Source organism: Amblyomma americanum, chromosome 3, assembly GCF_052857255.1.
Source record: "Amblyomma americanum isolate KBUSLIRL-KWMA chromosome 3, ASM5285725v1, whole genome shotgun sequence".
NCBI lineage: Eukaryota > Metazoa > Arthropoda > Arachnida > Ixodida > Ixodidae > Amblyomma > Amblyomma americanum.
Window position 1 is genome coordinate 112467432 of NC_135499.1, and position 15725 is coordinate 112483156.

Genomic DNA, 15725 nt, shown 5'->3' on the forward strand with positions numbered 1-15725 from the left:
GGCCTCGTTCACTGTTGTTGTCCTCAAGAAGATAACGGCGTATACCCACTGCGGGCGATTGGCCAGGACCTAGGTGGTGACTGACAGGTGCTCAAAACGCTTTTTTAAGAAGAAACGAATGCAGATTTGGTGATTTAATTTAAGAACGAATCAAGCGCTGTGAGGTCGGTGACTGAAAATGGGAGTGGGTGTAAATGTGCAGTATTTAGGAAGTTTTGGTTATAGGTAAATTTTGAAGAACAGGAGCCAGCAGATGGAACTAAGAAAGATTTTAGGATGGCAGCCATTTCGCGTCTAAAAGGAAAATTTGAATGGCGGAGAGCACATTCCTGTCGCTGTGCCCAATGGTAGAAGCACCAAGAGACAGAACAACCTCAGCAAACAGACCGAGTGGTCGTTCACTGTTTCCATCCATGGCCGCTTTCTGATTTTCTCTACATAAAATGTCATCGTTCAGAAAAGAAGAAGAAGAAGAAGAGCATGAAAACGAGTCACCGGTTTCTCGGCGTGCGCCTGTGTCTTCCGCTTCTACTGCTGCTCAGTTCTGCTCCATCGGACGGCACGTCCCAGAGGGCGACAGCGGGCGACCTTGCACCCGACGCGCTGGCGCTCAACTCTGTGCGGCGCGCCCTCACCTGCCTGGAGAGTCGTGGCTCCACCCGGCCGGTGGTGGCCATGTCGCCCGAGCGGCTTTTCCAGTTCCACCACTACCTTCGCCGCGTCCGCCATGGTCGGTGAATGCGTTGCATTTGCATGCTCTGTCATGCTATCACGAGACTACGAACGGAAAATCTAGAGTGTGGTTTCAGTATCATTTTGCCAGGATACTACATGCCAGGTTAGGCCCCAGACTGCTGGACGTGACAAAATTCCACCCGTAGCTAAGTTACACTGTTTTATTATTACCGCACTCGATAATTACTATTAACTTTCGTACCAGCCTTGAGAAGGTTAAAAACGGACCTGTTGCAATTAAGAAACATAGAAAGTGAAAATGGCAGAATTCCTGTTGCCTCTAAACATAACAGCTAAAAATTGCACCGTTAATTTTTTTCCACTCTCAGTGCCAGTTCACAGAAGTATTATCTCCAAACGGCATTCTTGCTATTTCGCGCCTATTATTTCGAACAAGAGTCCGATGATAGACAGGAGGGGCATCAGGGCTGGTCATTAAGAACGCGCTGGTTCGAGAGTACCTTATTACTTGCAGGTAAATGCACGCAAGCTTTAAATCAGTATCAGCTTACACAAAGACATTTCGAACAGGTGTGTCGTTGCCTTTTGTTGGAGGTTTCCTGTGCAATGGCGTTAGCACTTTGGCTGTCAGGGAAGCCGTTAATTTACATGACGCTCGAAGGTATAAAGTAGACAACATCCGAGAAATGATCCTTCGACCGAGCGCTTATTGCAAACGGCACACCCCTTCTTTATTTCGTGTTTCAAGAAGATATAGCTGCTGTCAAAAAATAGCCCACATTTAAGTTTTTTTTTTAGTGATATAGCATTAGAAGCCTGACCGCGAAAAAAGCCAGGGGTTTGGGATGCCATAAAATTCACTAATTGGTCGGGACAGTTATGACGTCATCAGGTCGCGTGATGCGCCACTTGCTACCCTGCATCACAGCAAACAGAGGCCGCATGAGGAAAAAAAGTCGGAGTTGTCTGCCAAAAAATTCGGGGATTTGAATGGTATTGCACTCCCCGCACGTTATGTATTAAGTGTCCCAATATTTTTTTTTCACGACCTGATGTAAATCGCCTTTATCCTGTGGCGTCATTGGTGATAAATTCTGTGCTGGTGTCAGAGATCTGTGTTGCTACAAACAACTCGCTTCCCGTCCTCTGGGTCCGAACCAGCCTCGTTGTGTGATGCCGATTCTACTTTGTGGGTCTTGTGGTTCTCATTTCAGATCCATCGTGTAAAAGAGGGAGGCACACACGGTTCTGTGGCGTCGGAACATGCACACGTGATGTGAGTATTATAGGTAACAGTGGTGCTAACTAGTTTCAGATTCTCCAATCGCTACTGCTGAAGCACTATTTTAGGAACTTTCGTATACTCCGCTTCCAGCTGCGAAGCGTGAAGCTTCTGAATACCGAGCGTTCTAGAGGTGTGCGTCTGTGATTGCCTTGGTTGAGCAGCGATCTTCCCACTGCCGGCGTGGCCATTGGATGCAGGGCCGCGGCTGTCGTTGCCTGTTCGGCTTCACGGGCGACCGCTGCGACGTGTACGCGGGCCGGTGCTGGCTGATGCACTGCTTCCTGCAGGACTGCTACAGCGCGAGAGGGGCGCGACTGCGCTGCGTCTGCGACCGGTCCTTGTACGGCACGCGGGTGCTCTGTGAGTTGCCGGAGGACCCCCTGGTGATCCTTGCGCATATCTATTTGCTTCCGCTGCAATGGCCTTGTGGTTTGGGCATCCGCCTCATCTGCGGGAGGTGCGGATTTCGATCCCCAGTGTCACCTCTCACCCATCGGTTTTCCAATGGGTGCAAGTTCTCTTCTAGCCTGGCGCTCGGCTGTTTTTATCTCAGATGCTTGGGAAAATTGGTATTTGGCCTCACCTCCAGCAAACTAGGAACAGTTTAGCCTTGGCGCTTTTTGGCCAACCTGTCCTTACGCCGTTAACCCTTTATGACACCGTCTATCATTTTGATTGAAAATCCTTAACCTAACCTAACCTAAACAGTACATCCAGGCCTCAGGAAAGGTAAATCTTCAGTTTTGTTAAAAAACAGCAAACGTTAATTTTTAACGCACATATCCAAAACTTCTTACAATGTATCAAAATATTTGGAAGCCCTAATATTAAAATACTAGGATTTGTGGAAATGTAATTCACCGTCACGGCGGGTGTGTAATTATGGTGCCCGGCTGCTAACCCGAGAGACGCGGGCTCAGTCTCAGCCGCGGCGGTCGTATTTCGGTGGAGGCGAAATGCCAGAGGTCCGTGTACTGTGCGATGTCAGTGCACGTTGAAGAACCTCAGGCGTGGGAACTTTCCGAAGCTCACCACTGCAGCGTCCCTCATAGCCTGAGTCGCCTCGGGACGTTAAACCCCAATAAACGAAGTCATATTGTAATTCCAGGGTTGCGAGAGTAATTTACTGCTTAAGAAACGAACATAAGAAATGAAATTGAAGAAAATAATTTTACGTTATCACTGGTGCCAAATCTGTATGCTAGAAAATGGCGGTTGACGGGATACCGTACTCATTATTCTGACGAATATTGACTTCTGCTTTCGTTAGTTGACATAAAAAACACCCTGTTTGCTCGATGAAACGTGAAGAATTAGCCTGAAGGAAAAAAAATGCTAAGACAAACAGTATAAAATAATGCTAAGAGTTCGCAGTGCACACAATTGACATTTAAAACTAAAAAAAACAATTTTATTTGCTTATCTGTTACATTCTTTTTGTTTGTTTGTTTTTTTCGTTACACTGCGCGGAGTGGTCTGTGCGACTCAGACCGTTGTATGGCGTTCGTTTTTTGACCAACGGCACGTTCCGCCATGGACGCAACTTTACGGCATGCAGGTTTTCAGGAAAAAAAAATCTTATTTTGCCTGTTTACCGAGTAATGTGAGTGGATGGGACTTTGGTGTTCTCTCTTCCTTCCAGACATTTCAGTAAACTGGCTTAGCTCGCCACGAAGCCATTTTTTCCACGAGCACACATCCCGTCCACTTTTGGCAATGCCTGGGTAACGTGGTTAATAGAATAGGGGCGTTCTTGCCACGATATCTGTCTTGATGTTATCAATCATAGTTGAAAAACGCTTTGATCACTGATCTTGACAAAATATTAGCTGAGGTCCCGGTACCTGCCCGGGTTTCCTCTTCACAATGAAAAACTGGCCCTTTAACGCGCAGCTCTTGTAGTTTTAACGAATCACAGTGTTGCATCTTCACAATCTAGATTGAGGATTCCCGTTGCACTGTTGAGTGTATTCGGTGTCGTCTGTATTATCAAGGATTCCAAGCGCAGCCGCATATACAAATTTCTTTCGGTAGCAATGAATTACACGTTATCCCGGGATTTTCATGGCCTGCTTTTTGCGCGTGTACTTGAGGCCGTGTGATTCTGGTTGACATCATTGCGGTGCTTTTATAGCCGTTTCTGCAGGTTTCCTGTCTCCGCGTTGTATAAAGAATGGCAATCACCGCAGGCTATACTGTAAACGATAGGCGAGAACTTCGAACGAGACAGAACATCTTCTACGTCGAAGAGTTCCCCTCGCAGTTTGCTAGTCGGCATGTCAGCAAAGCGCACCTTTTGTTTTTGAAAACCCGAGCCAGGATTTCACTTGCGCTTGGGGATGTAATGAACTGCCACGACTTTTGGTAGAGATGATGCTGTTGCATCTTGTGCGTGCTCCGGCTAGGAATACTTGTCGAGCTAACCGTTGGACACACTTTGCAGTATACTCGTTCCTTTCTAAGTCGCTTTGATAATACCAGGCTGAGGCTGTGGTCATGGGAACTCAAGCAGAGTGCCCTGATCAAAAGTGGCGTCATGACTGAGCATTTGGAGGATAATGGATGCGCCAGTTTTAAATCGAGGCATCTTCAGGAGTGGGTGGACTTCCTGTAAGCTCTAAACTTTAGGCTGATACAAGAGCGTGTTATGTAGACGTAAAAAAATGCGGTACTTTCATTGTTTCCTCTACCAAGAGGGAAGGTAATGGAGACGTCTACAGCGTTCAGATGATCCAGTAAGCGTTGCATTTGTCTTTTGTCTATAGGATGCAGAAGCAGACCTAGACGCATCTCAAACTCGTTCGGTCGACTAAAGACTTGGCCACTTTCTCTTCAATTGCTTCCATTAATAAGTTTACCGTTGTAACGGGTATCCATGCACCCGTAGCGGTTCCGATCATTTGCTTGTAGATGGCTCCATCACACGTCAAGTACGGGCTGGTTAAAGGGACACTTAGGACAACTCCATGAAGTTAATGTTCTGAGTAGAAATTGATACTTCGGACCCCCCTGGCTGCGTGCACGTGTGTCCGGCACGAAGAGACGCATAAATCGCCGAGAAGAATCGATTCAAAGAGCATCCCGCCAGTGGATTCAAACTCGGGCCGTCCGTATGCCGGAAAGGATGGGTTGCAACCGTCTTGATGTGAATGGCGGTGTAGCATAGCCTGAGGGATCTGCGCCCAAGCAATTATGTAGACTCACACATTTTACTTACGATATCGGCCGGTGATACGAACACCTGTATATCGTTGTTCTTTTTGTGCTTTCTATCTTATCTTTCTTTCTATCGCTGAGAGTGGTACTTTTGGGGTTAGAACGTGGTACCCTGTCGATACAGGTCAACTTCTATTTGTCTTCAGTGTCCCTTCAAGCAGCAGCTGAGGCAATCGCATATCTTTGTGACGTCAAATGGAGTGCGCTCTTGAAAGCAAGCGCCGTTCCTTAAAAGCTGTTCACTAGCACACCTGTCGACCTTACCGTCGTCGCATGAAAGGAGCCTCTGCTTGACCAGACGGCATTCGGTCAAACCCCACACTATATAATGGAATATAAGGTCTCTTCTTTTAAGGCAATAATTCTGAACGCGGTAGGGAGGGATGGCGTGTAAACGCTGTGTTAATATGCTTTCCGCTTATGCGGATGTGAGAATCGTAAGTTCTCTAGGTCGAGCATGTCCATGATAGATGAGTAAAGAATATTGCATATACCTAGCAGCTGTTAGTGGGAAAATTTGAGTCCTCTTAAAGCTAATGAAGTTTGGTGACACCTCGCGTGGTCTGTTTTTACCCATTTCCGGACCTCAGTTTCGACATGCTCTGTGCCTTTTGTTTAAATTCACGAATTATGCGTGAAGTTGTCCGGATCAGTTTCGACCAGCTGTCACGTGGGATTTCGTGTGCGGGCAGGAAAGGCACTCTTACAGCACCTTGTCACCATTTAAACATGACTGCCACCATCGGGAGCCCCACCTGCCCATGCTGCTCCGCTGCGTTTTTGTTTTTCTGAAAGCCGCCTTCTCGGACAACGTAGGCCTCACTTGTTGAGTTCTTCGAATATTTATTCTGTATTTTCATTAAAAAAAAGCAAACAAGCAGGCCACAGATGCTAGACGAAGAAAGCTCATGTGTTTGTGGTTACCGCCGCGTGGTAGTTCAACTCAGTTTGGCTGTGAACTGAAAAAGGGGAAAAATTGCCATATGTGATAAGTTGGTAAAGTGATGCTACAGTTATACAATAATGCAAGGTCGTACAGTGTTTCTGAAAACAATGCGGGAGCTTCAGTTTCATGCAAAGTATCACTGCCATGCCGATGAAAAGAGCAAAAACATCAGGCTTGAGAGAAAATACGCGCTAAAATTTATCTTCTGAAGAAAAAGCGGTTCATTTTAAACGCTTAGGCATAAGCTTTGCACGAATATTTCTAAACCCATATATTCTTGCTATATGTGTCTTGTGGCTGGACTTTCGAAAAAGAGCTCTACAGATCAACGCATCGCTTCCGGAAGTTGTAACGTTTTATTTTCGCGCAATAATTACAGGTTTAACCTCAATAATACGATTTTTAATTGTAAATTGCGAGATTTAAAGTCCGGAAGCGACATGTTCAACTAGAGTCGCCGTAGTGGAGGGCTCCGGATTGATTTAGAACGCCTAATGTTCTTTAACGTGCACTGACATCGCATAGAACGTAGGCGTTTTCGTTTCTTGCTTCCGCCGCAGCCGGCATCGCACCCGCGAACTTGAGATCAGCCGCCAAATGCCAAAGCCATTGAACCAACGTGGTTGGGGAACAGTATGAATGATGCTTGCCAGTGTCTGAAGTTACAAGCTACGCATGCGCATTCGCCTTTCCCGCAGCCGGCCTGTACTGGTACAACGATGCTCTACAGGGGGCTTTCAGGCCGCCTCCGCCGTCCTGGGTCGACGTCGTCCCGAAGCAGGAGGACGACTTGGAGTCGTACATAATCGGTGAGCCACGGGCATAGTTCGTTGTTTTCCTTTTTTGTGTGTTGGCTTTGACAGCGTTATACGGGGCCTTCCCACGTAACGTTGAGCTCATTGATCACACCAGTTACGTGCGAAATGTCACTTTGAAACCCGGCTGTTACCCGCGGCCACTTCACGCAGGCGATCACACTGTGGCACCTCCTTTAAGTTGGGCAGCCAACAAACGCTGGTGCCCTGCAACTTTATTCCTCCACTTTGTTCGTGTTCTGAGCGACGAAGAACAGTTCGTCTGAAAGCTGCAAGTGGCGTGGCAGTCTGCTAACCTTCTAGTTGTGGGCCTCGCAGATCCGGGTTTAAATGCACGTGTTACACGAGGAGCTTCGCAGCTGGTAAATCAAAGAGTTGTAGGTACGAATTGCGCACAAAAGACACACACAGGAAAAAGCACGAGAGCGACTGAAAGAGCGCAAACTATCAACTGGTGTTTATTAGATTCAGTGCCGCTTTTATAGGCAGTGTGCACACGTGCCTACGAAGAGGGGAAGGAGAGGAAAGGAAGGCAAATCAACCCTGCTCGACAATACATCAAAACCGCTCCAAAAAATTCTTTGCCGCGTTGTACAATGAAACGGAGGTGTCACTCACACAGTTATCACCTCTTGCCTTGATGTGGTATGCCTCTAGAAGTTCACGGGAAACTTTGTCATTACTCCTGCCCAGAATTCTTTTGCCGCGAAGAAAGACTACGGTCGTCCCGTATATGCACAAGGTGGCCCACAATATAAAAAGTGGCTAATAGGCATGACGTCCCTGTGGTGTTTTCGGCGCCACGCAAGCTAGCTGGGTTGTGCCCAAGGATGAGCGCGGAAGGCGCTCGACAAAGAGCATGCGTGATAAAGCATGCGGCACAATTTGTAAAATGCGCCACAGGCGTTGTGTATCTCATCCCGCACAAGTGTGGTCGCGTGTATGTGGGCCAGACAGGACGCTGCGTGAATGAACGCGCAGGGGAGCATCAGCGTTCAATTAGGAATAGAGAAGGAGCAAATTTGCCTGCTCATTGCATTGCGTGCACGGGTTGTGAGCCACTGCTAAATAATATCATAATTCTGGGCAGGAGCAATGACAAAGTTTCCCGTGAACTTCTAGAGGCATACCACATCAAGGCAAGAGGTGATAACTGTGTGAGTGACACCTCCGTTTTATTGTACAACGCGGAAAAGAATTTTTTGGAGCGGTTTTGATGGATTGTCGCGCAGGGTTGATTTGCCTTCTTTTCCTCTCCTTCCCCTCTTCGTAGGCACGTGTGCACACTGCCTATAAAAGCGGCACTGAATCTAATAAACACCAGTTGATAGATTGCGCTCTTTGTGCAGTGTGCACCAACAGTGTGCACCAACTCGCCCAACAAGAAGTTCTTCTAAACTAAATCAAAGAGCTCTGGCGTAAACGGCATTGGTGCTGTGGTATGTCATCGCATGAAATTCCCCTCCTTCACACATTTTCTTGCTCCTGCAGAAGACGAAAGTTCTAATAGTCTTTATGCTCTGGTATCAATGGTGTTTAGTGAGACTTCGGAATAATTACGTACACCGAGAGCCATGAATCTTCCTGAACAATTCGGAACTCATTGTTAATCTGGCTTAATAAAGGTCTCGCGATGAGATACTTACCACTGCTGATTAGAAAGGCGCCCGTTAGTAATGCACTAGAGCGAGAATAACCCTCAGCCCTCACTTCCGGCCGGCGGCTGCATATCAAGTGACCGGGTCAGCGGTCAGACCTGTAACGCAGCGGAGGGGGCCAAGAGTCACTGCATCCAGACTGGCTCCAGCTGGAAACTGAACCTGGCACCGCTTAATGAAAAAACTTGATCCAGTGTGTCTAGCCTAGCACTGCGGTTAGAGGAGCTATAGGTCATTAACTGCGGTGTCGCAGGGCTTAGTGAGGTAAAAGACTGGTTTCGCATACACCAGGGTGAGCATGTGTTCTGCTATCAAGCTGTTCCATAGAAGCCAAAACTTCGTGGAGAATTCCTGGTCAACAAGGATATAGCTGGCAACATCGATGAATTATTCAAACTCTCCGAGAGGCTAACAGTGCAATTTAATTAGAGGTACAAGTAGAAGGATGTGCAGGAATCGGCAGTGAGTAAAATAAAAGCGCAGTACACTACACTTAAAGACGGCTTCAGTGTCTAATTAGGCAAGAAGCAGGCAAGAGGACCATGGAGTAAGTGACGATGTTTTAGGAAAGAATAGCAGAGGAAGCTAGTAGCAGAGTTCGCTGAACGAAATAGTTCGCGAATCATGAATACAATCTACAGCAGAAACCAAGCGGACTTGAAGGAGCCCGGCGAGACTAAAAATGAAATAGACTTTATACTGCGCGCCAAACGCGGCATCGTGCAGCTTGTGGAGGTTCTAGGAAAGGTAAGGTGCAGCGACCACAGGACGAGGAGGTTTCTCATTAGCCGGGATGTGAATAGGAAACAGAGAAAACCAGTCAGAAAAAGCGCATCAACGAGTTTACGGTAAAGTGGAAAGTAAAGCAGTCCAGAATCTCGCTGCTCGACAGATATTTCCTTTTAACCGAATACGATGACCTGAGTTTACGAGAGATGATATCTTACCAATATAATCATAAACTGCATAATATAAGTGCAGGAAATAGGGGGTAGAAGAAGGGAGCGGGATATTCTCTTATTAATTCTCTTAATAATTAAGACTCGCCCAAGCACGACAGCCTTAAACCCGATGCGAATAGAATTGGCATAACTGTCAAAAGTAATCATTAGCCGTGAGATGACGCACGCGGTTATAATATGAAGAGCATCGAGCAAGCTCTAAAGAACGGGGGTAGCCTAAAAGCATTCTACAGGAAATAAACATGGGCAGAAATGATATGTACGCCCCATGAGTAGTTACCAATATGACCAAGATAGCTAAAGCAGCAGGAGAATTCTACACATCTGTAGAGTAGCCGAAACAATCACAATAATGGCGAATGTAGTGGCATAAATGAACTGTACATCGCGCCCGTAACCAAAGAGGAACTAATCAGTCTTAAGAGCATTGCAAAAGCGGAAGGGGCTTTTGAGGATCAGGTAACTACAGACCTGTTAAGTGACAGCAGGGACACCGTGGCAGAAGTGCCTCACGACCTCGATAGTACCGGAAGTTTGGAAGAATGTTGACATAACCCTTATGCATAAGAAAGGACATGTCAAGATCTTAAAAAAATTTTCCAACCGATGAGATTACTGCCCTTTGTTTACAAGGCGTTTACTAAATTTATCCCTGAAAGAAGTGCAGCAACCTTATACTCAAGTAAACCAGTAAGCAACTACCCCGTGGTTTTGTTTTGTTTCTATGTCTCCTGTCCTGCCTTTTCGCGCGGTGCTACATTTTATCGAAATCAACCGGCTAGCCCCCAAGAACGTTCAACTAAACCGAAGGGCCAGGCTTGCTTTCGAAAAGCGTGGTCCCCAGTAGAATGTACTAGCACGATCAATCAGGAATTACAGAAAAGCGCAGAATACAAGCAACCTCTATTTATAACCTTCACAGATTATGAGAAAACAAACCCTCAGCATTCATGCCAGCATTGCGTAGCCAAGGGGGCAAAAGAGGCATACGTGAAGGTTTTGGAAAATATCTATGTAGACTACAGAGCCACCTCGCCTTTAAAGGAGGTACAGTCGACTCCACTTATAAAGAACCTGACGGTCACGCGGATTGCGTTCGTAGTATCCGAGGTCCGCAGCAAGCACACTGCTCATTTTATAGCCAGACATACGCAGTCGAACGAAACAGGCGTTTATTTTTAACAGAAGGTCGTCGTTATCTGCGTGGTTTCTTCAATGGAGACCATATCACGGCACTTTCCAAGCCTTCAGTAGTGGTTATACGAGCCGCCGCGGTGGCTCAATGGTTATGGCGCTCGGCTGCTGACCCGAAAGGCGCAGGTTCGATCCCGGGCCCGGCGGTCGCATTTCGATGGAGGCGGAATGCTAGAGGCCCGTGTTCTGTGCGATGTCAGCGCACGTTAAAAAACCCAAATGGTCTAAATTTCTGGAACCCTTCACTACGGCGTCCCTCATAGCCCGAGTCACTCTGGGACGTACGTCAAGCGGTTATACTTAATGTTCCTCGCCGAGAACGCAAGTGCCAACATTTAAGCTCGTTTAAGAAAAGGATATAACTAGTCGTGGTTAAAGCTTTCATGGTAGTTAGCGGCAGGTCACCCTCCTTGCCATCGTCATCAAACTCTCTGCAGTCGGGCAGCGCTTTTATTTTGTGCACAATGGCTTCGTTGGTGTATCGCTCTACGATGTCAGCCTCATGATCCGCACCAAAGCAGTCATTTCAAGCGAAATTATGTCCGGACATCTATGCATCAACAAGGCGTGGCTATAAATACATATGCGTCTAATCATGCGGATGTTCAACAGTGTTCTCGGTCGTGCCTTGACCCATAAAGCATTCCCTACGGAAGCGGTTCTGGATGCACTCCGCAGTCAGTCCCATCCATATGGCCTTAAACATTTCTAAGGCAGTAAACAAAGATGTCTGAACCGAAACAACACATAGTGTTTGAATTGCTTTGTGCATGAGTTGGACGATGCATCGAAGATAAGACATCTTGAGCGCGTTAATGACGCCCATGTCCGGTGGCTAGATCTTGCACTTGCATTTGTCGGTGACAAGAACGTTGTCACCACAGCCATTGAAGGCAACACGTGTTGCGTAGCGAAGCTGTCAATCACGACTTCGAGCTCGTATGTTTTCGTCATGTCATCGTCGAACTCAACAAGCCAATGAGTGAGCAAATCGTGTGCAATACCCATCGCGGCATTGGAACTTCTGCCTGAATGCACGCTGGTCGCATCAAATTAAAAACGTCCCGTGTTATCCGTGCCTTCGTGTTCGCACTGCAGCGTACGAAAACGTAGCTACCAAACCATCACAGTTCGCGAGACTTGCCGATGACAAAGGGCCGCCGCCGGTAGCTACCGTTCCTCCTCGTAGGATGTTAACGCAACAGCTTGCCCTGTATTCAAGCATTTCAGATGTTGCCTTTTCAAACATGCGTTTTCGACGGCAGGATTTGGTAAAACTGAGGCGTTTTGTCGGCAATGTCTCGGCTTTTTTAACGGCGTTCTTGGGTCCTCACGTTCTTTTCAGGAAAGAGTGTCTCGGGCGCTCGGAGGCCTGGAGACGCTCTTTCATCTACGTGCTTACTGGAAATGCGAGGTTTTCTACTGCGGAGCCGAGTTTGCGGCGCCTCCTCGTTCGTTTTAGCAGAGTTACACCGCCACGATTTCTCGTTATTCGTTCTACAGTAAACGTCAGTCTAGGATATGTTCAAGGTGTACGCCAGTTTCAGTGCGGTACGTCTAGCATTTTACATTGGTAAGCCATTGGAAGGCTTCTTTAAATCGAAAATGTGGTTTTACTAAATTTTTAAAATGAAATTATCCTATAGAAAAAAATGTCACGTAAGCTGGGGCAGTGGGTCATCAGGCTCTGCATACTCGGCCGTAGTGCCGGTAGAATTTTCCGAGTACATGCTCAGAGCTGGGACACAGTTATTTTTTAGTCTAGTCTTTTTGTAGTGCGACCATAGTATTAGTACCTTTGGTGCAGGTTCATTGTGGTTCAAATATTCGCCATTAGAGATGTTGCGAGTGCCTCAAAATATAAGGTTGTCGAATATCTCGCGAGTTGTTTCCAGTGAGAATTCCCCAGTTGTGCCTGGCTTAGAATAGGTGCTATATCGAATGGGCTAACAAGAGCAGTTATCTGCCTGATTTCCCGCCGGTGAAAGATAGTATACCACGGCCTAAGAGAATTGTTTTATGGCGAAACCTCTAAAGATGGAACATTAGTAGCTTGAGGTTAGGCATTCATGGGACCTGTACGTTTTTGGAGCCAATTTCCATGCGCACGGCAAAATATGAGGGTGTAGTCGAGGATCTTCTTAGTCTCCGCCCTTTGAAGAAAACTTGACGGTCTTTTCGGGCATTCCAGGAAAAAAATTAGGCGAAGAAGATAATTTTATCGCGACTTTGCCAGCGGGACAATTGGAATAATAGAGGTGTCTCTTTCGAACTGGTTACAGATGGCGTAGATGACGAGATAGACCTGACGCTCTACCAGGAAGCCCTAGCTGCAGCGGCGGCTCCACTCAAAGCCGGCGTTGTACATTGGCCGCCGTCGACACACGGAGGCGTTGAAAACTCGTCCGAGCCTGAGCGAGCCGCTGCCGCCTATTATTTGTCGTCATCGTCGCCGCCGATCGGGCCACCAGCAGCTTCGTCCGAACGCGGCAGTTGGGCCCGCTTGGGCTCCGATCTGTTCAGCAAAGCCATTTTGGTGCTGCCCAAGTATGAGCTGCCGAAGATTGGCCGCAGAAGCGACCAGTCTGGCCAGACTGTCTTGATGCCAAATTCTTCTCGCAGATGGAACGAACCGTCAGGTTGGTGCCTCTTTATGAAAGTGCGATTCTGCTGGAAGCTCCCTAGAACGAGTATGTTAGCTCTGTTGTTACCCGTGGACTTCTGTGTAGTGTACCAAAGGCGTTCTGCAAGAATGCATGACCGTTGACACTGGTCTGGGTGATAGCAAGCAGGACACACAGACTTCAAGAGTTCTTAAAACATGCCTTCTTGAACCCTTGCAGTTCATACAGGCGCCTATTACGCTCTGGAGTAAACCTAATTCACGGTGCCTCACTGGGACAAATCAATACAACAGCGAATGCAATCAGGACGTTAATAAGGGATCCAGTAGCACGAAGCAATGGGGAATCCCGCCAGTAACGAAAGGGGAAGTAAATAAAGATGTACCGGCAATGCAAAGGGGGAAGCAGCTGATGAGGATTAGGTAGCAGTAGATATGATGAAGGACGGAGGGGAGATTGTGGTAGAAAAGCTACCCACCGTGAATATGCGATGCCTTATGACCTCAAGCGCATTCGAAGCTCCGAAGAACGTTAACATTATCTTCATTCACAAGACAGCAGACGTCAATGACTTGAAAAATTGCAGAACAATCAGCTTATTGTCCGTTGCCTACAAGGTACTAAGGTAATCGTTTATAGCGTCAGGACAACCCTAGACTTCAATGGAATGAAAAATGATAGGTGTAACGTTAAGAGACCGGAAGCGGGCAGAGTGGGTGAGGGATTAAACACGTGTTAATGATATCCTAGTCGAAATCAACAGGAAGAAATGGGCTTTGGCAGGGCATGTACTGCGAAGGCAAGATAACCGCTGGTCCTTAAGGGTAACGGAGTGAATTCCAAGAGAAGGTAAGCGTAGCAGTAGGCGGCAGACGGTTAAGTGCGCGGATGAGATTACGAAGTTTGCAGGCATAGGGTAGGCGCAGTCGGCAAAGTACAGGGTTAATTGGAGAGACATGGGAGCGGCCTTTGCTCTGCAGTTGGGAGTACTGAGGCTGATGATGATGATGACCACACTGGGTCCCAAAGTGTTGGCAGTACAGAGCACCTTTGCTAATTTTTCTTCTAGCTGTCGGCGGTCCAGAAAAATCGCGCTATATTTGCCTCAGGCAAGTCACAAAGAATTCTAATGAACACTTTTAACGAAGAATCCATTCAAAATTGGAGACACATCTGCCTGTGATGGCTTTCTGTGACGCCCTTTTGGCTGTAGGTTGCAGAGTTGAAGATGCCATGGCAAAAACATATTGCCCGCTTTGACTACATTTCTCGAAGCGTAATGTTAACTAAGTGGGTTATGAGCAAACAAACTGAAGGGCAGATTATTGTTAATTTCGGCCTGTTCCCTGCCTTATGTTAGTTCAGGTGTAGTGTCTTTGCAGAAAAGTGTCGCAAGAGGTTTTTAAGAAGTGTGAGCGCAATTTTTTTTCTTTGATTCGTGGCAATGATGTCACAACAAAATGTCACAACAAATGGCTACAGCAGGGCAGCTACTGTACAACATTTGGTAGCAACAGGACAAGAGCTGAACACGAGCTGTGCTGTCACGTTGGGAGTGAAACGGGGGATCCACAACCTATTGACGCTCCTCCAAACTCGGCTAGCCCGCCATTCCTTTCTGAGTTCGTCAATAAATAAATAAGTAAATAAGTAAATAAACATATAAATTGCATCCTGATTGGCACTTAAGAATGACATTACAAAGCGACAAAGGACTTAGTGGGCTTGGAAAAAGCGCATGAGACAGCTGAAAAAGGGGCTGTCGAGGTTCAAGGCTCGTTTAGGCTGCCGGCGCTACAAACCCTTGGTGATTAAAAAATTAACATTCGTTGGATTAGGCGAAAAAAAATGACATAAAATTTCGAAAACCTAACATCCAGATGTTCGCAAGCCGACCGCGCGCTCTGATCCAAAATCGATGTCGCTGTTGGCCTTCTACTTTTTCAGAGATCATCGCAAAGGATGTGAAAAGCACCCTGGAGAAGGATTTTGGACGTGACGCCAAGTTCGTTTACGAAGACTACGCGTCTTTCGATGATGCCACGCTGCGCAGCCAGTTACAGCTCTCCTCGGCGACGGCGCTTGAAGCGGCTTGGCCATTTTGCGCTTTCATCGCTTTTCTAATCACTCCAAATCATGTATAATATACTGTTGTGACGCATGGTACGACGCAACTACACGATGGGCCCATTAAAGATTCAAAAGTGACCTTATGAAATGCCATTCGTGCGTTTTTGCTGCTTTACAGAGCCGTCTGTAGGCGGTGTAAGACTGAAAGCGCCCCGATAAACAATTATAGGAAGTCAGAGTACGTTCAAATAGACTAGGG

General features: G+C 47.0%; 1 protein-coding gene across 1 annotated transcript; it reads left to right on the forward strand.

The window, feature by feature from the left end:
- The first annotated feature begins 528 nt into the window (after window positions 1–528).
- Window positions 529–13647, forward strand: LOC144124014 (uncharacterized). Its single transcript, XM_077656694.1, has 6 exons — window positions 529–730; window positions 1911–1972; window positions 2179–2341; window positions 6842–6952; window positions 13055–13411; window positions 13616–13647. Exons 1-6 carry the CDS (start codon window positions 676–678, stop codon window positions 13645–13647), a joined length of 780 nt encoding a protein of 259 aa, XP_077512820.1. The 5' UTR covers window positions 529–675.
- Window positions 13648–15725: the final 2078 nt, after the last annotated feature.